At 49.1% G+C, this 23,947-nt stretch overlaps 1 protein-coding gene and 1 non-coding gene across 2 annotated transcripts in view; both read left to right on the top strand.

Annotated features, from left to right (window-relative positions):
• Window positions 1-23,538, top strand: part of LOC144141781 (high-affinity choline transporter 1-like) — a 117,556-nt gene extending 94,018 nt beyond the window's left edge. The window contains exons 6-9 of the mRNA XM_077673278.1: window positions 5,046-5,198; window positions 12,100-12,229; window positions 21,137-21,357; window positions 22,833-23,538. Of these exons, the coding sequence (XP_077529404.1) occupies window positions 5,046-5,198; window positions 12,100-12,229; window positions 21,137-21,357; window positions 22,833-23,306 (978 nt within the window). The 3' untranslated portion in view covers window positions 23,307-23,538. The remainder of the gene's footprint in view (window positions 1-5,045; window positions 5,199-12,099; window positions 12,230-21,136; window positions 21,358-22,832) is intronic.
• Window positions 689-761, top strand: Trnar-ccu (transfer RNA arginine (anticodon CCU)). The gene has a single exon. It is a non-coding gene; the product is annotated as a tRNA-Arg (tRNA).
• Window positions 23,539-23,947: the final 409 nt, after the last annotated feature.

Raw genomic sequence — 23,947 nt, forward strand, 5'->3', positions numbered from 1 at the left:
CATTGCCATGGCGTTTGGCCAGAGTCCTTGCCCTGGCGGCTATTTCTGCGTTTTGTGTGGGGTGCATATTGCGAGGTGTGGGTGCTACGCGGACGTTGGTTCAGATGATGAGGTCAATAAGCTTCTTCTGGTCATTCAGTAATATTTGCTGATAGGTCAAAGATAATAGAACCTGTCCACCAGTCGGTGTCAGTTGTAGGTGTGAAGTCTGCCGAGCTGTGGGATTCTAGCAACACTTCCCATGATATATGAAGCGCGAAAGCAAGTATGTCGATGCGGTTGTTGGTGAGCTGAGAGCAGCCTCGTAAAAGCTTATCGGATCATAGTCTTGAGGCGGGATTTCTGGGAAGTGCGGCGTATGGAGTTTCGTATGTAATGCGGCTAACCAGCAGTGCTCGTATCATGCACATCGTGTCTTGTTCCTCAATGCCATATCGCCGGTGAGAGACTACGTGGATTAGATGCAGGAGTTGGGTGGAGTATTCTGCAAAGGAGCATCGATGTAGAGTCTTGGTTCATTCTTTGGTATTGCGAGACCCTATGATGCTTAAGTAGAGGACACTAGGAACTGATTGGTTCGCGATGGTACTGTTCTGAGATGCTTCGGGCCCACTTACTGGTAGATTGAAATGACATTTCCGCGCTGGAAGGCTTACGAAATGGTCCTTTCGCGTATCAGTAACCGCGCGCCCCCGTGGCCTAATGGATAAGGCATCGGTCTCCTAAACCGGGGATTGTGGGTTCGAGTCCCACCGGGGGTGAACGTTTTTTTTTTTTTTGTTCCCCTTGGATTTTTTTGTTGATGCGTACATTTATTGATTCATTCAATAAATTTATTCAAACGAGCAAGGGGCTATTGTCACGGGCCTTCTATGTGGACGGGCGTCATTATTCCGGGATACCTTGACTTCTGCTGGCAATGCTCGCCCTATGTCACCAGGGTGGACTGGATGTCAGGATTCGGACTAGCCAGGGAGGCCTTCCACTGCTCGTTAAAGTGGTTGGGTATTTGAGTGGTCTCTGGGGCATTCTGACACTCCCACACGATATGATATATGGCAGAGGCTCCGGAAGTGGGCTTTTAAAGGCCAATAGCACTCAGATTCCACATAGGCCAAATTTATTTTCAACGTACAGTAAGTACCACTAAACCAACTGGGACATGACTGGTGGCCCCGTTCGGAGCTACTCGAACGTCTGTGTACGTTCATCCCCTCCCCGTTGTACATCCGCCCCAGTTCCGCTTGATTTTATAAATTTGAGGGATAATGGTGTGTTTTTAATACATCACTCTGGCCCTAAACAGATGAATCCAGCCGCAGATGTGAAGCCTCAATTAAGAGAGAGATATCCCTGCATTACGCTACAGGTGTGAGCAAGAAAAGTTCGCCCATCTGTTCAACTTACATGCTTTCTTCTGCTGCACTAGCAGTGGATAAACTCTTGCAGTGAAACTGCGGCATCTTCACTTAATTCTATAGCAGCCTCATGAACAACCACACATATCCTGCAGGGAGGCGAGGTGTAGGGGGAGTTCCACAACAGCAGTCATGGTGGCAATCATGGTGGCCCTAGGGTTTCTTCAGGCCACCATGATTGAGAACCCTTTGGTACCGTGTAGAGGACCGAGTTGAAGACAGTGGTGAAAAAGCAATGGTATTGGGTAGGCAATAGCAGACTGAGGTGAGCTGGTGTGTGTGTGTGTGTAGGGGGGGGGGGGTTGGTATGTAGCATGGTGCGAGAATATGTATAGGAGGGGAAGCAGCCACTTGCGCCAAGCGCGGGCAACCGGCCAGATAAAGTCACAATTAAAACCAACGCGGACTACAAAGCTTCGTAGCTGAGGTGGTGAAGGAGAGGGTGGCGGCACCCGATGGACCAAATGTTAGCGGCCACAATTCCGTCCGGCGGCTGCGCAGTGAAATGCCGATCCCGGCGGCCTCGCAAGTTCTCCCGCTAGCTTAACCTCGGCCAAGCGCTTGTGACGTTATCTGACCGCGCTAGGAAGCGTTGTTTCCCCTCCTGTCTTGCTCTTGCTCCGTGGCCTGTAGTCTTCGTAGAGAAAAAGTAAAAACGTTTGTTATTTAGGAGGACAACGCTTTCGGTAGCATTTATAGTTCGCGAAGGCGACGGGAGATTTCAACGCATATATATTTGTTACCATGAGCACTGCATGCCACGTGACAGGTGAACGCGACGGCAACTGAGTAAAAGAAGTGCGCGCCAGTCACATGCAGAGAGCTCTTTTTCTGGGAAAGGCTGTCGTTTGAAGGAATTCATGGTGCTAGCGAACATTACAGAAAACGAAGCTAAAGGAAGGACAAAACGCATGCTAGCGTGTGTTTCGTCCTTTCTGTAGATTTGTGTATTGTACGCCAGCACCATGAATTTCTTATAGTTAGCAAACTTGCCCAACCTTCAGCTTTAAGTGTCGCTTTAAGAGTGCCAGTAGACCTGTGGAAATTCGCGTCAAAATACGACGAAACGAAAGCAAAAACAGAGGCGCAGACGCGATAAAAAAGTCTTTGACATGCATATATAGGCTTCCGCATTCAAAGCGCGTAAGTCGACTTCAGTGCCGGAGGAATTTGTTTTAAGAACTGAGGGTAGGTCACAGTATCAATTACCTACTGGTAGGTTAATAAAGTACCCCAGAACAACTGTGAACAGGCTGCAATTTTGTTTCCAGCGCATGAAAATCTCGAAAACAGTGTTTGAAAAATTTGAACCAAGATTAGGCGTAACTGGAAATTACCGAGACAGATTCTTACGAAACGTATTGAATTTCACTAATGAGTACCTGAATATAACAGTATAGAATAAATTGATGCCATCTAGTGGTCACCCCATTATAGAGAGAAAAAGGCTAAAATAATCGAATCTTCAAAGAAAAAATAGCGGGTAATTAATCTTAACACGCACTTCGGCGTAACTGTATCTACGCCCATGCATTGAATACGGTACTAGTGGATTTTTACTAGTCATAATAAATTTCTGGCATATCGCGCGCGTGCCCCTTTGAAGGGGAGGGTAATTTATCTTAAATCTCAAAAGAACATGGTATACGCAAATACTGACAATAAAGGGGAAATCCGGCGCAACACTTCTGCGCCTGTACGCGGAAAACGAAGTTTCGACTTTTTAGCAGTAGAATTAGGCAGAATAAAACTTAAAAATAAACCGAACTCAAGGACAATTATTAGCACAACCTAAGGATTTAGGAATCTTGAATAGTTTTTAAATAGAGTCCAACTGAGAATATTTAAAAATTGGCTCACAAGCACTAAAGAAAAGGCGAACATGCAACGTTTAAATTACGCGGGACGTGCACTGATTCCTTCCTGCGCGGTGCTGTGCCGCGGCTCTGTACGATAAGCAGATACGTGTACACCTCCCCACCACCGAGGCGCCGCTGTACAGCTCCACTTGCCATCCACCTTTGCACGTCGTAATGGCCTTGAATTTAAAAAAATCTCCCACCTCCTCTCGCGGGAACCCCTGTGTAGATGCGACGCATAGGGGGTTCACGTTGCAGCGTTGGACAGCAGAGGAACGGCGCTGGAACGATGGAGCGGAGCGGCGCAGGCACCGCGTTTTATAGCGCGCATAGCGGTTAGGGGACGCGCCGGCGCCAGTTGCTGCGTTCCAATTCGCAGACAGCTTGGTAGACGTCTAAAGGAATGAAATTGGAATGGCACCGTGGTTGCAAACGTCGCAAACGCAACACCAGCGCAGACATGAGCGCAGACGACAGCGTCGTAGCAGACATGTTGAGTTGAGCAAGCCGCAAGTTTTGTAACTAATATTACCGTTGTTATTAAAAACGTTACCTGATTTAAAAACTAGGCGAAGTCACCTTCATCACTAAAATATTTCATTAAATATATAAATAAAGGAAAAGTGCTTTTGGTTCAACATAAAAACGCAAAAAGGTGGCGCTGGCGTCGCTTTTCAGTTTAGACAGGAAGGTAGCCTGCATCGTTGCTGACTTCGCTGCTGTCTCCTCGAAGCAGTCTTCGTTGACTGCTTCGTTCGAATTGGAACGGGGCTTAACATGGCGTACTGTCCGCGAAGACGGCAACGAAGCTGTCTAAACGGTAAATTGGAACGCACCCAGTGTGTCTGCCGCGGCTATGACGCAACACAATCCAACACAGTCCACTTTAATCCAATCCAATCCAATCCAAGCCAAGCCAAGCCAAGCCAAGCCAAGCCAAGCCAATCCATTCGAATCCAATCCAATGCCCCTCGCGAGAGAGTGTTCGCTATCGGAGGGGAAAGGGGGTGAGCGGCGGAGAGCGCAGCTCACGCGGCGAGGAGAATGGGGGAGGGGCGGACGCCGACAACAACGCCGACGCCGGATGCAGGGACAAGGCGAGTGAATGAGATGCAGTCGCATCTAAAAAAAATTCCTTTATAATCCCCAGAAAGTACACTGACATCCTGGCCCACTACCACTTGGGACGAAGAACCTTTACGCCTCCACATCCCAACATGTCTCGCGAAGACACGGTCATCTACAGACAGTTACAAACTAACACATTTCCACATGGTACATTACTACACTCAATGCATCCGACATTGTACATATACACTTGCAAATTCTGCATAGAGCCATGCACTCTCTACCACATGGTATGGGAGTGCCGCCACACACCATTCCTTGCCCCAAATCCCAATCCCTCAGTTAAGCAGTGGGAGGGTCGGTTGACCAGCTCCAACCCGGATCACCAAGAACATCTGGTAGACCGGGCGAGACAGGCTGCCAACCCAGGGCTTCCTGGACTAGGGAGGTCCCCCACCTGGCGGTCAACCCAACAACGTTGACTGCTCAAATAAATGTTTCTTCCTCCTCCTCCTTATTATACGTAAATATCTCCCGTTCGGCCTTCTCCACCACTACAGCGTATTCTGCCAAGGCTGTCGCATTTAAACCTTCGTTAGGAAGGCAAAACTGCGCAATCATTTTTTGTCTCGTTTCTTTCTACTTCGAAGACAATGTATGGGAAGTTGAACCGCTTTACGCGCTCGAATTTCTCTCGCAGTGGATTTGCGTGCCCTTCACGCTGCTCAACGAGCACGTCGACACCATTCGGTCCATACCCAGGGAGGAACTGGTGGGCTCCATTGCTGCGAGCGAAATTCCTAGCTACGTGGACACGCTTCTGCTCCTCACCTTCGGTGGCATCCCATGGCAGGTTAGATTTCTCCTGCTCCCCATAATCGAGACTCTAATGAAGTGCGTAATTCGGCTGGTCTCGCTTCCCTCTCAGTCAAATATCCTGTCGCACCGACTGAATGAGACAGAAGCGCTATAACGACTGATCTATCGAACCCATCGGTTCAGCGACTTGAAAGGTAGTAGTGTTCTTCTTCAAAGGTGCACCGGTGCCTGTACTCCCAGTTGAAATATTCGCAGCAGTTTTTATGGCGATCAAACATTGCTACTGCTACTACTACTGCTACTTTACCACTAATAATCAATCAATCAATCAATCAATCAATCAATCAATCATTTATTTGCGTGCCCAGGAACAGCCGGGGGGGCCTTTGTGCTGGCGCACGGAAACAGAAACACACGAAACATAATGTACACATCTTTCAAATACAAAATAAAATACAAAATACAAAAAAACGAAAGGATAGCTTATGTTGAAGTTACGGAATGAAAGCCATTTAAGTGCATGAACTCAAGGATAAAAGACAAATGCAGAATAAGAAAAGTTGGCAGTTACGCCAATACAAACTCACAGACATGTTTGCGAAACAGAGTAGGACAATCATTAAATATATCAAGGTAATCCGAGTACCGATTGTACGTGCATTGCAGTCGGCACACAGGGCACAAGACACGCAGACAATTGGAGTTGCAAAAGGTATCATGTTTCCTGGTCCACTTTTGCGGCACATAAAGACGAACATGTTGTAGCAGCTCACCACAAGACACTATGCCGTGCATAATTTTAAAGAGGAAGAGAATATCAGCCTTGTTCCGCCTGGAAGTTAAGCATGATAGCGTCAATGAAGAGGGCGATCCAGGGTTATAATTACTACTATCGCCAAAGCGATGGTTGAAGATAGATATGAACTTATTTTGGACTCTTTCTACAAGCTTACGGTTTGTTTTACTCGTGCTGTTCCAGACAACAGATGCATATTCAAGCTGAGGACGACATATAGTTGTGTAGAGCTTGAGAAGAGAAATCGGCTCCTTGAACTCCTTGGACACGCGACAGACAACGCCAAGCGATCGAAGAGCTCTACGAGTAATTACCTGAATATGTGGAGAGAAGCTCAGTTTACTGTCGAAAGTGACGCCTAGGTCATTAACCTCTACCACACGTGGGAGTAATTCACCGTTAATGTTATAGGGAAACAAGATGTTGTCAGTCTTTCTTGTGTATGTCATTACCTTAGTTTTAGATGTATTAATGAGGAGTTTGTTGCATGAGCACCAATGCGAGAAGGACGAGATTGCTCTCTGGAGAGCGGAACAGCTGGCAGAGTTGGAAACAGATTTAAATATTTTTACATCATCGGCATATAAAAGAAAATTACAATCATTAAATATTGTCGCGACATCATTTATAAAGATTGAGAAGAGAAGTGGCCCGAGAACTGAGCCCTGAGGGACACCACTGGTGACCTCATAGGAAAGAGAAGACTGTCCATTTACATGCACGAAACATGACCTATCACATAGATAATTGCATATAAGAGATATCAGGGATGGTTGTATATCAAGCTCAGATAGTTTTTTGGCTAAGAGCTCGTGGCAGACGACATCAAAAGCCTTGCTTAAATCAAAGTAGACTACATCAAGTTGACCTCTCCCTTGCACAGCTTCCGAAGCATGCAGCATGAAGTTGACGAGATTAGTGGTGGTCGATCTCCCAGCGAGAAAGCCGTGTTGCTGAGGTAATAATATAGCTTTTACGCTGAAAGAGAGTACTGTATGTAGTACAGTCTCAAAGAGTTTTGAAGCAGCGCAGAGAATAGAAATCGGGCGGTAGTTTGTGGGGTCTAACTTTGACCCTGACTTAAATATAGGAACAACCCGCGCAGTCTTCCAACGAGTAGGGAACTTGCCGGTATTGAGTGACGTTCGAAATAATCGCGCCAAGACCGGAACAAGAAGATCCCCAAACGCCTTCAGTACCGCCGAAGGAATGCCATCAGGGCCGCACGAAAATGAGGGCTTAACTCGCTTTAGAGCTCTTGATACAAGACTTTCCGAAATAAAACATTCTGAGCTTTTATCATACCCCGGAAACACTTGAGGGGGGCAGGCTGCACTTTTCTTGCCGAATACTGAACTGAATTGTTGAGCAAAAGCATTAGGAACGTCAGGAATGCTGTCACCCCTCTTGTCAATGAGGTTAATATCTCCAGGGTTGTTTTTGGAAGTTTGTGCACGGACATGACCCCAGAAAGCTTTAGCATTGCGCGGCGCATCGGCTTTAACCGCGGCAATATAACTGGACCTATCGCGCTTAAGCAGAGTTTTACAATGCGACCTGAGTTGACGAAACTCGCTCTGCCACCTCTCTTGGCCAGTTTTTTTTTGCTTGTTTGTGAGCTCGATTCTTTCTACCAAGGGCCTTTCTTAGTTCAGATGAAAACCAGTACGGATAATTGCTACTTTTTTTAGTTTTTTTGGGTACAAATCTGCTTAAGCCATCGTGAAGTACTTCGGTGAAAAGATCGGTCATTTCGTCTACGTCATTGAGAGTGTCCAATGGTGACCAATCCGTCTCAGCAAGGAAGTGAAACAAGCCAATATAGTCCCCACGAGCGAAGTTGTAACCACGGACGCCTGGTGGGTTGACGGGAGGACTGTGGTGGGCAAGGGATACGTTAGAAATTGAAATGAGTAATGGGGGGTGAAACCTGTCTGGTTTTACGAGGTCAACATAACTACGCGACACCTCAACGTGTTCCATGTTAGTAAAAGACAAGTCCAAAACGTTTCCACACCGATTCCTAATGAAGTTGCATTGCTGTAACGAAGTGAAAGAAATAAAATCTAGCAAAATTTCACACTTCTGTGATATCGGATGGGACGCCCGATCAACCAACTGAGTTTCCCATGTAATGCCGGGTGCGTTAAAGTCACCAGTTATTAGAAAATCGTGATCACTGTGAGAGGTTACAACATTCTCTATTGAATTTAGGGCATGTTTGAAGTCAGTGGCATTTGTCTCGGGTGGTATGTAGTAAGTACATAGTAAGAGGCGCTTGCCCCGAGAGCAAAGCACCTCTAACCAGATAGACTCAGTTTCCAATTCAAGGTCCAGGCGCCGTTTACATTTAATCGAATCGTGTAGGGCAACCAAAACGCCACCTCCCCGTAGTTTGCCGCACGAAGGGTCGCGGTCATGCCGAAAGACTTGGTAGTTTGGGGGAAAGAAGGAATTAGAGCTAATTTCCGGGCACAGCCAGGTTTCTGTAAGAATTATTACTGGAAAGCAAGAAGAAACTACATTAGAAAAAAATTCGGCAGATTTAGTACGTAGCCCACGGACAGTTTGGTAGAAAAAATCAAAACTGCAGTTACTCGCCATCGAAACAGTGTTCCTCGACATAGATCATTTGTTCACACAACTCACCGCGGAAGGGTTTAAACAGGCAGTGCCGCGGCCAAAGCGCAGGGTCTCTCAGTTTCTCGAAACACACGTCGTCCACGGCGACGTAGAAGGAAGCGTACGAGTCATGCCTCGTTTTCAGTCGCTTGCACATGATCGGCACAGCACCCACAGAGCACAAGTGCTTGGCTACTTGCGCCGATGTTGTAGAAGGACGCAGCTTGGTGAGAAACATAGCTTTAGGGGGCCTGGGACGACCGACCGCTGCAAGTACCGTCCCGTCAGAAACGCCAACTGTCAGCGGACGCGGGTTGTGCCTTGCACGGCGTTGCTGCTGCTGCGTCGGTGGCGATACGTTCTGGAGAGGCGGAGAAGCCGAATTCACCGGCGTCGGGCTTGGAGGGGCAGAGGCAAGCAGCACGGGATTCTGCGAAGAGCCGGGCGTCCGCGGGGTAGGGGGTTTTGTTTCCGCCACCGTCCTGGTTGGCAGCGGCGGGAAATCGGCCAGCCGGGGCGCACCCCTCAGCCGGGCCAAATCGCTGCGCAGGGAATGTACCTCTTGGCGCAGCGATCTCACGGCATCGGCGTGAGCCTCTGCCTTTGTTGCGCCCTCACGGCGGAGCTTTTCGTTGTCCTCCCCCAGCTTAACAACCTGGTCGGAGAGAAAAGAGATTCCCTCCAGGGCGTCCACGAGAAGGGCACGGAGGGAAACCAGCTCGGCGGCGAGGTCAACGGGGTGCGTGGTGGCGGCTGCGAGGGAAGGGCTGGACGAAAGAGCCGGCAACGCTGCCGCTTGCGAAGAAATGCCGGGGTCGATGTTAGGACTAACCGGCGGCGAAGCAGTCTTGCACAGATTGCAGACGAAGCGCCTTCCACCTGACTTGAGTAACTGGAGGTCGTCGTCCGGCAACGTGATACATTTCGCGTGAACGCGTTTGTTGCACTCGCCGCAACGCAGAAATTTCTGTTTTCCGAAGAAAACACAGGAACAGAGTAGGCAAGCGTCCTTGCTTGGCGCCATCTTGGGAAAAAAAAAATAATAATAATAATAATAATAATAATAACAAATTTCAAAAGATTCCTAAGAATATTATTAGGACGAGAGAATGCGAAAGCGTTTTAATTGACCATGTTCGTCGGCGAGCCTCCTACCGATGCTGGCGCTAAGCCTGCCATTTCGACATCGGACTTACTGCAGCTACTTGTTGCACAATCATTATCCATGCTGCTGCGACACTGCCTCCACAGAAGCTGAAGTCCAGGTGATGCTGCGGGCGAGATTTCTGATGTACGCGCTTTTATTTGGGTTGTATTCAAAAGAAGCTTCTCTTGGCTGATTTTCGCCGATGGTGGTGGAGTACGCCGAAACACCTTGAGGCAAAGCCAACTTTATCCACGTGCTCTAATGACGATGATGACGATGCCCTTGAAGTGTTTGACACGTACCCACTCGGGGGATTTGCAGGGATAAAGTGTTGACTGTACCCCTGTTAGAGCTTACAGAATAGATTGAATTATAGACTGAAACCTACTTTATGGCTCATTAAAGTTTCGTACTACTACTCCCAAGGATTCCCCTTTGCGGGTGCAGCTCTCGCTCGCCGTTCGCAGCTGGCGCGGGCGCGAGCGCACAGGGGCTGCGCTTGTTGTTGTTAAATCTTTTATTCAAAAAGGGCAGGCTGGAGGCCTTGTGGGGGTGTTGGCATGGGAGGCTTCATGGTTGAAGGGGGCTCGTATGAGTTCGTGGTCTTCGGGAGGCGGCATCAATTTCTCACAGGACAACTGTTCAGCATTGAAGGGTCCATTCACTGGTGTAGGCCATCGCTATATAACTCGCGCTAGACCGCTCTTAGTGGCGAACCGTATTATACGGTTAATGGTGTGTTCATCTAATGTGAGGGGATCGATACGGGTTGAGTGATCTGGGTTTGGGGAAGTGAAATTGCGGTATCGAGAGAATTTGGGGCATATCCAGACCAGGTGGTGCAAATCAGCCTTGACGGCTTGCTGACAGTATGGACATTTTGGGTTGATGTGGGGTAGTACCATTTGCGAATTGTTTCCGGTGAAAATGATGCGTCTGTATATAATTTGTTAATACATATTTCTTGGGTTCTTGTTAGGGAAGGTCTTTGTGAAACGTGATCCTTCGGCGTAAGTTGCTTGAGTCGGAGTTTCTTTTCGTGTTTGTACCGGTGTATGCGGATGGCGGAGGGTACGCTGGTACTTTCGGTCGTGTCCAAGCATTCAGGAAGGTCTGAAGGCTGGGCGACTGCGGGGTCAGCGGAGGAGAGAAAAGAGCAAGCCTCCTGCGCAGCTTCGTGGGCTGCCTGATTCCCCGGTGCCGCCAAATCATGGCCAGGAGTCCAGTCTATATATGCGGACTTGAATGCCATAGAGTTGTAGGGTCATTGTTTGCCTCATAATTTGGTTTACGGAAGGGTGCGTTGAAAATGGTCGTCGAAGTTCTTAAAATGCTTCGTAACGATAGGTTAATATTCTCATATTTTTTGGTATGGGTTGATGGTGGTCGTACATCAAGTATTCAAGAGCATGGGTAATGGCGAGTAGTTCCGCTTCCGTGGGTGTGACAGTAATTTCGGAGTGTCGGGTTCCTATAATGGTTCGGTCATCTGGGGGAAACCCAGGCACCTGCGATGTGGCGCGATGCGAGCCACGACGCTGATTGGCTCCCATTGTGGTGTGATTTAGCGCGGCACCGGAAGTTCAACCTCGATCCAGTGCCGCGCTAAATCACGCCCAAATGGGAGCCAATCAGCGTCGTGGCTCGCATCGCGCCACATCGCAGGTGCGCTCACTCGCTCCCGTCGGACAGTTCACCTTCTAGTGCGGAATGGGTAGACTGATTACCTTGTTTGGAGCTTTGCCGAGGCGGCCGACGGCTCAAAGCCTAAAAAACATGTTAGTGCTCGGATACACGCCACATTTCTCAGGGAAGCTCCTGCAAACAAAGCAAAGTAATGTAGTAGAAAATGAAGTTGTAATAATTGTGGTCTAGGTGGGAATCGAACCAGGGGTCTCCGAAATGCGAGACGCGCAGACATCCCCAACACCACACCAGACCCAACTGGCTAAAGGGGGACGACCAAGTGAATGCTTTGGGGCCTTCGAATTTGAAATGCATGACATGCATACTTAGGGCTACATGAGTAATTTGAGCATTCAGGTATATAAGTAGCAATTATGGTAGTAACGAAGTACGTTTCCTCAGTAGCGCTTTCCCCCAACGAGGACGATTCGTCAATGCTCTAGCATCCAGCTGGAGTGAAGATTAAGACGCAAAAGGGAAAATTATGACGATTATGCCAGGGACAATTATCCCAGCCAATGGGAAAATAGCAAATGATGACGATAATGATATGGCATGTTCGGCAATCGGACACTAACGCTGTCGCTTTCACTGCTTCATAAGGAGTGTCCTCGTATTTTTTCCTTGGCTTTACCCAGGCGGCCGTGGGCGCTTTATGCACTGACGCTTTGTCTCCCCCCGCAGGATTACTTCCAGCGGGTCCTGTCGACCAAAAGCGCTTTCCGGGCAAGGGTTCTGTCCTTCGTGGGATGCGTGGGCACCTTGGTCATGGCGGTGCCTCCTGTGATTATCGGGCTCGCAGCCAAAGCGACGAGTACGTCTCAGCTGGGAGTCATTTCTTACGCACTGCTGGGAGCTCCACGGTCGCTAGTTGGGAACGGCCGGTGGAAGCCACAGTAGTCGCCTAGTTGGACACCCCCCCACCGCAGTATTAGCTTTACGGTCACCGCAGCGCCGCTGCTTGAGACGAGTGGCCCCACAAACGCGCACGTCAGCCACAGTACAGAAAACTTGCCATATGTACAGGTGCCGTCAAAAGCAACTGGAACACGGTATCGTACATTTACAGGAATTTCTTCTTCCGAAACCCCCTGACTGCATTGATGTGCGTTTAAAGGAGTTCTCCCTAATAGAAAAAGCTTCCTGTAAACCCGTAATGGCTGTCATGAAACTAGTAAGACAAACATTTTGTGATATTCACAAATCATTGTTCCAATTACTAATGATGGCACCTGTATCACCTATGTGTACCACCTACGCCAGGGTAGGCAACCTTTTGAGGTGGTGGGCCGAGTTGCATGAAGCCGACATGGCGGAGGGCCGGACGCAGTGCCGGTGTCCAGTGCAGTCGCACAGGGCGACAGCGAGAAGGGGGCGCCGACTTGCACTGATCGCCGCCCCCCTCCCCGGCCTCTACACCCGGTCCCCTCCCGGTCTTCCGTCCACTGAAAGAAGAGCCTTCGTCCGTGCACGTTGAAGTGAGGAAAAAAGACGCGTATGTCCAAATTATCCCAAATCATCAGGCCTATACCGAGAACCAAGCACCCACTATTTCACACAAAACAAGGGTGCGAAGGGAAAATCGGCCTAGACAGAAACCGCCAGAGGAGCTGGGCTTCGGAACGTGGCTTCCGTATTATCAAACCTAACTCAAGTATAATTTTTGCCTCTCGGCCCTTTCCGGCGCCTTAATGCGTTTCAAGAACAAAACTTACGCTGAAAGGGTGCCTTGTCTCGAAGTTTTCGGCCCGAGAAGTAAGCTATACTTAGGGCAGAAAAAAGTTGCGCACAAATTGGAATTGATATTATAGTCGAGTAAAGAACGATTCATTGCTGGTATTGTTACTGTGTGCATGGATATGGACAAAATTTCGTACTATGGTCTCGCTACTTCGGAAAGGGGGTTGCATTTCCTGGGTCCAGCATTAGTTTAAAGCCCGGGTTGGCTCATTTTAGGAGGGATAGGAAGAGAGATAGAGAGAGAGATAGAGAGATAGAGAATTAACCTTTATCCAGCAAAGGCTGATGTTATGGGCTTCGCCCCGTGGAACGCATCCCTTGTCCGGGTTTCTTTGCCTTCGATTGAAATATCCTCTCTCCCGCGTTGCAAACAGACTGAAGAAAAACTTTCTTATGGCAACCCGTGGCTATACAGCTGCCTGCTCCTACGCACATTTCTAAACAGGCTACTCTACTTGTTAAAGAAAAGAAAGACAGAAATACTAAAATTACTGGCGTGTGGTGAACGTTTTAGTCACTAACAGAAAAGACTGAAGAATGCACTTTAAAGGAGCGCTAACAAAAGTTAAAAGCTGAGATAACTCTGCAAAAAGCTTCCTGTATATATTAAGATGCCTCCCACAAATTTTAACCGTAACCGTTCAGTATGCCATGTTTTAAATAAATCGCCAGATTGTCATGTCGGCTTTTCTCACGTTCTAAAGGGGAACTCTTCCTTCATTTTCACGGAAGAAATTTACTGCAAGAAAAATCTGCAAAAAAAGTTATTCAGCTAAATTAATAAATTCATACTTCCATACTGCATGCAGAAGAGTGCCCTCCACGAAAACGACATGCAACAAGTGCTATTAAAAAATCCCGGGCCATCTCTACTAACGTGAAACGTGGGGAAGGGCGAAGCATGCAATGTGCGCCGGTGTTTCCCACAGTGAAATCGCTGCTAATAGGCAATGAGAGACAGAAGACGATTTTGTTGCTACTACATACATATGTACATTTATTATATGCAATCAGCAATCGCGTAGTTAATCCCAGTCAATATGCATAACGTGTTTCTTGTGTTCTTCTCTCTCGTCCTAATGCTCCTGGTGTTGATGACGCTCCTGCTCTTCAAAGTCGTAGATCGTGCGAGTTCAGGTAGAAATATACAGTTTTGCTATAAAAGTCTCGTGTCTTTGAAGCACGAAGCGTTCTAGTGCGAGGCGTTGGAAAATGAGTGTCGCGGTGTTTTAGTGCCATGACACGAGACGACGACAGGAGACGCCGACAGCCCGAGCCCCTAAGGCGCTTCGGCCCTAAAAGAGACATTTTACCCGTGTCTGCAAAGGAAGAGTATTGGATCGCGAGAGCGTCGGTAGCAGTGACACATTTCTCTGAGCTGCCTCCTCCAGCTGCAATGTGGATGACATCTGTGTACATCAAAGAGTAGGCTGTCACCTGTAATGTTGACACCGAATTAGGCGTTACTGCGATTCCTCCCCAAATGTACAGGAGACACTTCAACAATCTGCATCACCGGAAGCCAGGAAAGGCAGAAAAAGCCTTGAACGGATTCAATCAGGAGGAATTTTGTGTTTCCGGCATAACGGCAGATATAATATAAATGGTCTTCAAATGCCTCTTCTTTCAAAGGAAGTTAGGAAAAAACTTGGCATTGTTAAGCACCTTAATGAAGTCATCGTTCCGAAAATCGAAGCTGTCAAACCAGACGGTGAGTTTCCCAAACTCTTTACTGGTCTTCGTAAAATTGTCTCGCACACACGATCACGCTCAAAGAAGATGCTGTACCGTTAGCGTTGACCTCTTCTCAAAAATTGGTGCAGCTTGCACTAGTGGTGCAAGGCTGGAAAAACAGCAGCCCCTCTCCCTTCGTCGGAGACCCGGCTGTTGCACCTCAAATGGATTTCCGAACTTGCCGCTGAAAGTTCTCCATGACTGGCAGTCCCGGATCGTTTTGTCCGCAGCCTTTCACATCTCTCCCAAACTGGAGCGCGTTAGCACGCGCTAGAACCCGCGGCAACCGGCTTCGCGAACTGGGCGTCTGTAGCGCGAACTCGGCGTCTGTGCTCACCACTTTAGGCGCGAACGCACATGAACTGGCGAGTTAAAGAGCACGCGAGAGATCACGTCGATAACTCTGGACAGAGGGTTCTCGAAGGTCAAGCTGGTTGACGCCATGCGCTCCTCACGAGGCGCACGCTCACGCGCGCTCTGTATTTGCGAAGCTGTTGAGCAAATTGTTAGTGTATGGTATCCGCAGTTAAAAATACCAAGAAAATATCGAGCGCGCGTGAGCGCCATCCTCGCGACGACCGCCCGACAGTTAAAAAAACCAAGAAAACGCCGAGCTCTCGTGGGCGTGTGGCTCGCGGGGACCACCCAGCGTCCGCGGCGCACGTTAGTCAAGCCAATCATACGATTCATACCAACTTGGAGACTGACTAAGATTGCCACGACCGCCCGGCAGTTAAAAAACAAGAAAAAGAAAACGCCGAGCGCTCGTGTGTGCGTGCCTCGGGGCGACCGCCCAGCGTCCCCGGCGCATGTTTGTCAAGCCAAGGGAGATTGGCCTGGCAAAAAAAAAAAAAAAAACTCCAGCGTTCGCCGTAATCGTGGAAACACTTGCTCGGAACGAGAAAGACGCGTCATAGAATACGCCCCTCCGCGGTGATGTCCAATGATTATCACTTCCAAAAAAATGAAGGAAGTTCAGACTTTTAGCAAAAATAATGGTGTATAGGTCGTTGCGGCAACGAAGAAGAAGCAAATCGTCTACAATCGTGTACTTAATCCATCGTGATGATCGTGAAGGTTGCGCACAACTTCGCTACCTTCAAGTCTTACGCGTTAGTGTGAGCTTGCTTCATTTTGTTTCTTGTTATTTTTTTTCTGGTAACTCTATATGGCGGAACTAAAAGCTTACACAGCTGTGCTGTTAAACAAGCTATCAGACCGTTAATATATAAGTCTGAGGTTCAATCGTTTCTTCGAGAAATGACTTAGCTTTGCGTTATCGAGCCAGTCGAAGAGGCAACATAGTGCAGTTGTTGAATGATCGTTGTTTAAAAGCTTGACGAGGATGTGTGCGTATGCGTAGACCTGACTAAGCTAGACATGTTCACTGACAGACAGATGGCGAACTTCTCGCTCGAAAATATCTTTGTGCAGCTTCTTGGGGCTCAGTACTTTTCCAAAGTCGACGCCAATTCAGGGTTTTGGCCGTTCTGGCTGGTGGAAGAGTCGAAACGAGGCCACGCCCATAACATCGTTGAGCCAATACCGCTTCCAAAAACTACATTTCGGATATATATTTATGAACCTGAATTCTTTCAAAGGGAGATGCCACAGTTTCTGGATTAGCTGGAAACCTTCGTGAGAAGCGTGGATGATGCCCTGATGCAGGTCGACAACAGTCGTCGCACGAACCGACGCCTGTGAGAAACCGAAAAGTGTCACGAGGAGAGGTGAGGGTGAGAGATTTCAGGGCGACGAAATGCGGCTAGGGAGAATAGAGCCCCAAGAATTCGTCAAACGAGGGTACAAGACGACAATCGGACGCAGTGGTTTTAAGCGCGCTAGGGAAATCTGAGCTACGTTTTTATTGCTGATATGCAAGGAAAACCTGATCCCGGTGAAAGAATTGCGAAGGCGCGAGTCGGGTAGGGGAACTGACAAATGAAAACATGTTTGCACCTTTCGCGCCCTCACTAAACACGAGAATATCCACGCCAAGCACGGGCCGAACGCCCAAAAGCAGGAAAATAGATCCGCTACCCTCACGACTTTCCAAACAGAAACTCATGTCTCCATGTTGGCGCGAAAAAAAGTAGAAGGTTTCGCGTATGCAACGTAATTGCACAGAAATTTGTTAGAGTTGTCGTTCTGGTTATGTTCGTCATAGCGCAAACGTCTATGGCCAATGTGACATAATTTTTATGTGACCGGTCAAACTCTGATGCATTATTCCATGTGAACGCATTGAATAGGTCGGGCTTAAGCTTTCAATACGAATATGCACCATTGAAAATTTGATAGATAGCACCCCAAATATAGCTAAAAATAACAAACATTACTCGAAAACATTTCGAAAGAAAACATTCAAGAGAGATTTTGTACATGACAAAATAATCCCATATTTTACAGTCACGAAAAATAAATTGCACCTTTTCAGTAACACTTGATTTTCCCCGCAAACAGGGAAATTTGCCGTCAAATTTACAATGAGGGAGGGAATTCGCAACACTGGAGCCTGATGGAAAGCAAGCTAGCCTATTTTCCGGACAGCCGGACAGATTTGCAGCATCTCCTTTTTTAAAGTTACTTTGTGATGCACCGATTCTCCCGTTTGTGCATGTGTGCGGACAAAGTCTAAGGACAGAGAAGCGTGCCTGAAGCCAAGCGAGTGTACGACGCAAAACATATTGACCGGGACGCAGTCAAAACGATTGCAAGAAACGATACCCCGTTGTTTGTAGTTTGTGCGCTTGTCCTGTGTACTCCTTTCTGCGTCCTGTTACGTTTGCGCCTGGTTTCATTCAAGTTTGTAGTTTGTGGTTATCACACTTCTCAGTTAATCAGCTTAATAAAACTTGGAAGGACTACAGGTTTATTCTAGCACACAAAAGTAAGGCTGTTCATTTCAGGGTTGGCCATTAATGTGATAAGTTGTGGACCTGCTATGGGATCCGCAAGTTTCTTATATGTTCTTTTGCACAGGGTTAAAAGGGCGGATTTTCCGGGGGCGAACTTGAGACCTCGTGCTGGCAGGTATTGTTGAGTCACTTGGATGGCTGCTTGAAGTGCATCTTGCTGGTCGTCCGGAGTTGCAGTGGAAACTCAGAGCGTTAGGTCGTCCACATATATAGTGTGGCGTAGATTCGGAATGGCTTTTAGAATAGGGGTCATAAGTATTTCATGCTGACGTGGAAGAGTAGTGGGGAAACTACCGACCCCTGCGAAGTGCAATTTGGTATGGTTTGGAATGCGTTGGATATGAGGTGCCCAATACTTGTTGCGGGTGAGGAATGAGACGAAGTATTGAAATGTGCGCTCACCACAGCTTATTGATGAAGAATGGCTTCGGCGCGCCTCATCGCCTGCGTTGCGTCGGCGCGTTAAGCCCTACAATCAATCAATCAATGAAGAATGGCTTGGTACGAATCGTTGCCGAAGGCCCCCTTTAATGTCGAGGGAGAACACGGACTGCTTACTGTGGTTATTAAGGTTGTCCAGCACTTCCTCCTTAAGCTACAGTAGTATGTCTTGGGTTGATAGATGTGTGCGGAAGTCATACATTGTGTCAGTGAAGTAGCCGTTGTCTTCAATGTTGGGCGAGAGCCGGTTGTATGTAGAAATTAGAAATTCAGAATATTAAAGCCGTCGGAGAGCTCCATGTTGGACGAAACGCGTGAAGAGGAAACTGGGCGACAGACGCCAATCAAAACAGCACTCAAGCAACATTAATGTGAAATTTCTTGTGATTAAGTAATCTATGAACGTACGCTACATAGTTGGACAACGGTCCCCATTCATAGCAACGCTAAAAAAACCGTCAAACTCGCCCATCAAGCCGCGCCGGCGCTCGCCGTTGCGCATGGGTGCCAGCGAAGGCCATGGCGAGAAACGCCTATTATGGTCCCTAGAAATACTTCTAGGGACCATACGCCTATAAAGCCAGTCATGGTGAATGACGTCATGTCGGCCAGCATGGCCGCGCCCAGGGCACCGCCCTGTAAAGCGTCTATAGAGTTACCGCCGATAGCCTCCATCCATGCCTCTGAAACCATGCAGAACCACTATTTTGAAACTTCGCATGAAATAAGCTGTCTCTATAGGGAGACTTTTGCGCACATACTTCGCATAACACTGGGGAACTCCAGAGTAACTCTAACTGAAAGAACTGAAGTGCGCTTTGAGAGCTGCACCTGACTCCAATTACTTTTTTTTTTTTTGCTATCAGGGGCGGAGGGCGTAGGGGATAAGAAGGGTGGAGTAGGGTCACCGGGACAAACTTTGGAAAGCAGCTTCGGCCACAGCTGGTTCCTGTTGCCACAGTCGATCCGGAGAGGTTGCCACGGAGGTATTAGCGGATATACTGTAAGGCCAGTGGCTTCTGGGACGCCGTGCACTCTATGAAAACAAAACAGAAACAAAGAGACGCGGCACACCCGTTGCAGTTGCTACCCTTTCATTTATTATCCACTGGCATGGTGGTGGTGCCTGTGCTACCTCGAGCGTGTTGCAAAAGTGAAGAAACGTGGACCATGCCGGTAGCGGGGAAAACGCTTTCGTCCCGATGCTTTAAAAAAAAAAATGGCCGCGTATCTGCTCCTTTCATTGCAAATGCCGTCAAAAGACGATAGTCTTTATCGGCTTTTGCGAAGTAAATGCCTCCCTTCGCTTTCCCGCTCACCTCTCATGTTCCTCTTGCGTCGCGCTCCTACCAAGGTAAAGACGCCAAAGGTTTGCTTAAATCATTTTAAATTTCCCGCGTTCCACTGGTCCAAACCAGGTGTCTCGATGCGAACGCTGCCGTACGGCGAAGACGCGCGTTAATCGAGGCGCCCTACTTCAACGTTTATAGAACCGCATTTCCCTACTCCACGTGCGTTGCAAGCAGAACGTGGAACCTATATCTAGTGGAACCTTGCGTAACTGTTGCCGGTTGATTTCTTAAAATGGCGCCAGAAGCTATAGTGGCGCGGGCGACAGCAGGCGACGGCGGAGTGAATTCTTTTTCTGCAGTTGATGAAGTATTTAATTTTCGAAAAGTCAAGCATGTTTGATTTTTTTATAAAGGAACAGTGCAAATATCACTTCTGTATTGATTTGTTGTCTCATATTTGCGGAATGTCTTGTTCTTCTTCAACAATGTTGACAAGTATGAACATTACACCGGACATAGACGGGTAGATTTAGCTGTGACTATATAAGACTATTGCGCAGGCATTGTTTTGCTTTGGCCGGGTGGCTGAATCGAGTCACAGACAGACAGACAGACAGACATAGAGACAGACCAAAATTTCTGGGTTTAAGTAGCCCAAGAAAGACTGTCGTCTTTAATAACCTTAGGCGCCTGTTGTTCCTGGTAACAACCGGCACGCCCTGGAGACGGTCCTTCCAGGTTCTTCAGCGCTGTAACAGTTGCAGAACGGTTTTTTAAAGCCGATAGTCTTTCTTGGGCTACTTAAACACAGAAATTTTAATCTGTCTGTATGTCTGTCCGTCTGTCTGTCTGTAACTCGATTCAGCCACCCGGCCAAAGTAAAACTCTTACTGCGCAATGGTCTTATATACTCACAGCCCAATGTAAACGTCTAAGCCTGGTTTACATGTTCATACTTGTCAACTTTGTTGAACAAGAACAGGGTATTACGCAAATATAAGACAGGAAATTAGTACACAAGGGATATTTACAGTGTTCCTTTATTAAAAAATTCCTGGATGCTTGGTCTTTCCATAGCAAATGATATTCTACATCTTCTGCAGAATCTGCAGAAAGCCTCCACCTGCTGTTGCCCGTGCCACCTCCTGGTGACATATGAGAAATCACGTGGCAACAGCAACGAACGGTTCCACTAGCTAGGTTCCACGTTCTGCTTGGAACGCACGTGGAGCACGGCCACGCAGTTCTATAAACCTTGAAGTCGGTCTCCTCGATTCACGCGCGTCTCCGCCGTACTGCAGCGCTGGCATCGAGGAACCCGGCCTGTAGCAGTGGAACGCTGCAAATTCAAATCGCCTTGAGCAAACCTTAAGTATGTTTACCTTGGAATGAGCGCAACGGAACAGGAACAGCATGAGAGGTGAGCGGGAAAGCGAAGGGGGCATTGTCTTGGCAACTGTCTACAAAGACTATCGTCTTTTGACGACATTTGCAACGAAAGGAGCTGATACGCTGCCAATTTTTTTTTTTTTTTTTTCGCTGCGATGTCAGGGATCGCAGTGCCGGTGGCTGATAGCTGCAGATGTCACTACGCAGGGTGGAATGAGACGTCCTTCCCGAGCGACGTGGACCCCACGGACGAGGAGCACGCGCCCATGATGCTGTCGGTGGCGCTGCAGTACCTGACTCCGACTGCGGTGTCGTGCGTCGGGCTGGGCGTGGTGGCCGCGGCCGTCATGTCCTCGGCCGACTCTTGTTTGCTCAGCTGCGGCTCCATCGCCGCCAGGAACATTTACGTGCCACTGCTGAGGCCAAAGGCACGTCTCATCCTAGCCGGGGTCGGCCGCATGGCTCACTAGGAGGGGGGAGGGGGGGTAATTAATGCGTGCTATATTTTGCTCTCGTTGGCTGCTCAACGCTCGGTCGGCAACGTTCGCCCGATCGAACACTTCAAATTCAAACGAACACTTATGCCGCATGCGCCTGATGTAGAGGCTCCCTCTCTTGCCCACCCGGGAGTGGAGGAGGGTGTGGAGTAAGGAATGAGGAGACGCAATTCGCCAAGGAGAGGAGTGTTGAGCGTGAGGAGGGGGGATTTGTGCGTTGTACAGGTGATAACCGAGTGCGCGTTTTTCGCTGTGCTCGCCGACAAATAAACAGCACCTTCGACACGCGTTCGTCCACCGCACAGCCAGATCGACTGCTGTCGTGCTTGTGACAGAGACTGCCGTCGGCGGGCCCACCGCTCCCTGGAGCTCCGAAGCATCGGCATACAGGCGACGCGTTCTCGCTAAAAAGATGGACGGCGGGGGGCACGCTTTCGTACCCGTTAAGGACGAAAGCGCTCGCCGCCCGATGCCATGCACAATCGGCTGCTGCGCCTGGTGTTGTTTGACTTAGTCGCGCCTCGTTGACGTGCGTGAGGTTTCCGATGCCAGATGCTGTCATTCACCCGCCGCTCACCAGCGTGCGGGCGAATACGGGGCGGAGACAGTCCGCCGAGATTTCTCCAGCCCCGGGAGAACCGTGGAGACCGGTTGGCCCGACCTGCAGGATGCCTTCGACAAGTCATCTTGAAGAGGAAATGGTGGAGTAACATGACTCTCGGCGCATGTGCTACATTCTCCTGAATGGCCTGCCAGTTGGTTGGGGTGCGGGGGTCAAGTCAGTGGAAGGTGGGTCGCCCGTGGCGCCAACCGCCCACCGGAGTCCCGCCTGCCGAGTCGCGAAGACGCAGCCAACGCAGCGGCTATTTCTAATATTTCCTTCGGGGCAAAAGCCAACTGGCTGCACTCCGTCTGCTCCCTAAATACTCAGCTGCAGCTTGGCTGTGTCACTTGTGTCAGCTTGTGAACCAACCCTGGTTGGCAGTCCAATTTAGCGCTATCAAAAAAAAAAAAATGCCGCCACGAGAATACGCGAAACAATTCCGCATCTTCCACTTCTTGGAGAAGTTTTGTAAGAATGCTTTGCAGATATTGATCCATCGGCGCATCGTGAATAGTACGCATTTAATTGTTTTTCGATTTCTGCTCTTGCCTGGCCATTAACGGTGTCCCAGCCTGCGCCGGATACGCCGATCCTCTGATCAATGCGCTCACGCTTAGAAAATGGATAGCTCGGCGTCCCTAATATCCCTAGAAAGATGGAAGTATAGAACTTTCAACACCTTTCATGCGCAGGTGTTCGAATTTTCCCCCCATGGAATGTGCCGTTATTTTGCGAGTGGGCCGCACTCAGCTCTCTTGCTAATACACAGCTGGGGTGTTGTTTTGCGACGTCCCAACTACAGGCGTCGGGCACCGAGGTAGTCTGGATCCTGCGGCTGTGCGTGGTCGCCGTGGCATGCGCATCGGCCGCCATGGCGTTGGCGGTGCGTTCCGTGTACGACCTGTGGGCGCTGAGCTCGGACCTGGTGTACGTGGTGCTGCTTCCACAGCTCTTAGCCGCTGTGTTCCTGGGACGCCGGTGGTGCAACTCGGCGGGCTCCCTGGCTGCCTTCGCGTTGGGCCTGGCGCTGCGCGTGCTGGGCGGTGAGCCCGTGCTCGGCATCCCGGCCGTCCTGCTCTACCCGATGTACGACGAGGCGTCAGGCAGGCAGCTGTTCCCCTTCAAGACGGTCACCATGCTATTGTCCGCCGCCACGCTGCTCGCAGTCTCACGCCTGGTCGACTGGACCACGGGCTCCAAGCGCGCCGCCCGAGAACCCCCTTTAGCGCATGAACAAAATGGGCCGCACGTGTCCTCGAACGATCTGTGGAAATAGCGGCAGCCATCTGCAGGCTCACCGACTGTTTCGACACGAAGTCCCTCAGCGGCTCTTAAAAGTGCTGCTTATGTGCGTATGGCTATGCTGAAGATTTCGATGTTAACCATGCTGTTTCATGCCCGTCCATCCGCCGTACATTCGCTTCCCTTTTCCAGTTTCGTTGCTGCTGCTCCGGGGGCGATTAAAAAGTCAAAGCCCTGCCACCCTGGGAAAAGGCAAGTCTATCGAAGCTGGTGGTCTGGTTGGATATGCTATGTCGGGGTTTAGCTATATTGGAGATTTGCTTTATTGAACTATAAGGGCAGTGACCCGACCTCTGCGTCACACACTAAGGACACACACACGATTGCTGGGCAGAGACAATTACGTTTTATTATAACTCGGCTACGCCAATCACGGCGCAGGTTCTAGTGCGCCGCACAGGTGGCCGCCGAGGAGCGCGCCATTGCACGGCAGGGGAAGACAGACGCCGTGCGTGGCTACGACTCGGTAAATAGGCGGTGGCATTGGAGGGAGTATAAATAGGGGCTGTAACTATACTCCCTTTGTAGGTGGCCGTGCCTCACTGCGCAACAGTCAGTGTGGAAAAGCCAGCTTCTGAAAGCCAAGCTTACACCGCGATCTTTTATAAGATCGGC

This window comes from Haemaphysalis longicornis, unplaced genomic scaffold (genome assembly GCF_048455015.1).
Source record: "Haemaphysalis longicornis isolate Haplotype H1 unplaced genomic scaffold, Haemaphysalis longicornis Haplotype H1 scaffold_1, whole genome shotgun sequence".
NCBI lineage: Eukaryota > Metazoa > Arthropoda > Arachnida > Ixodida > Ixodidae > Haemaphysalis > Haemaphysalis longicornis.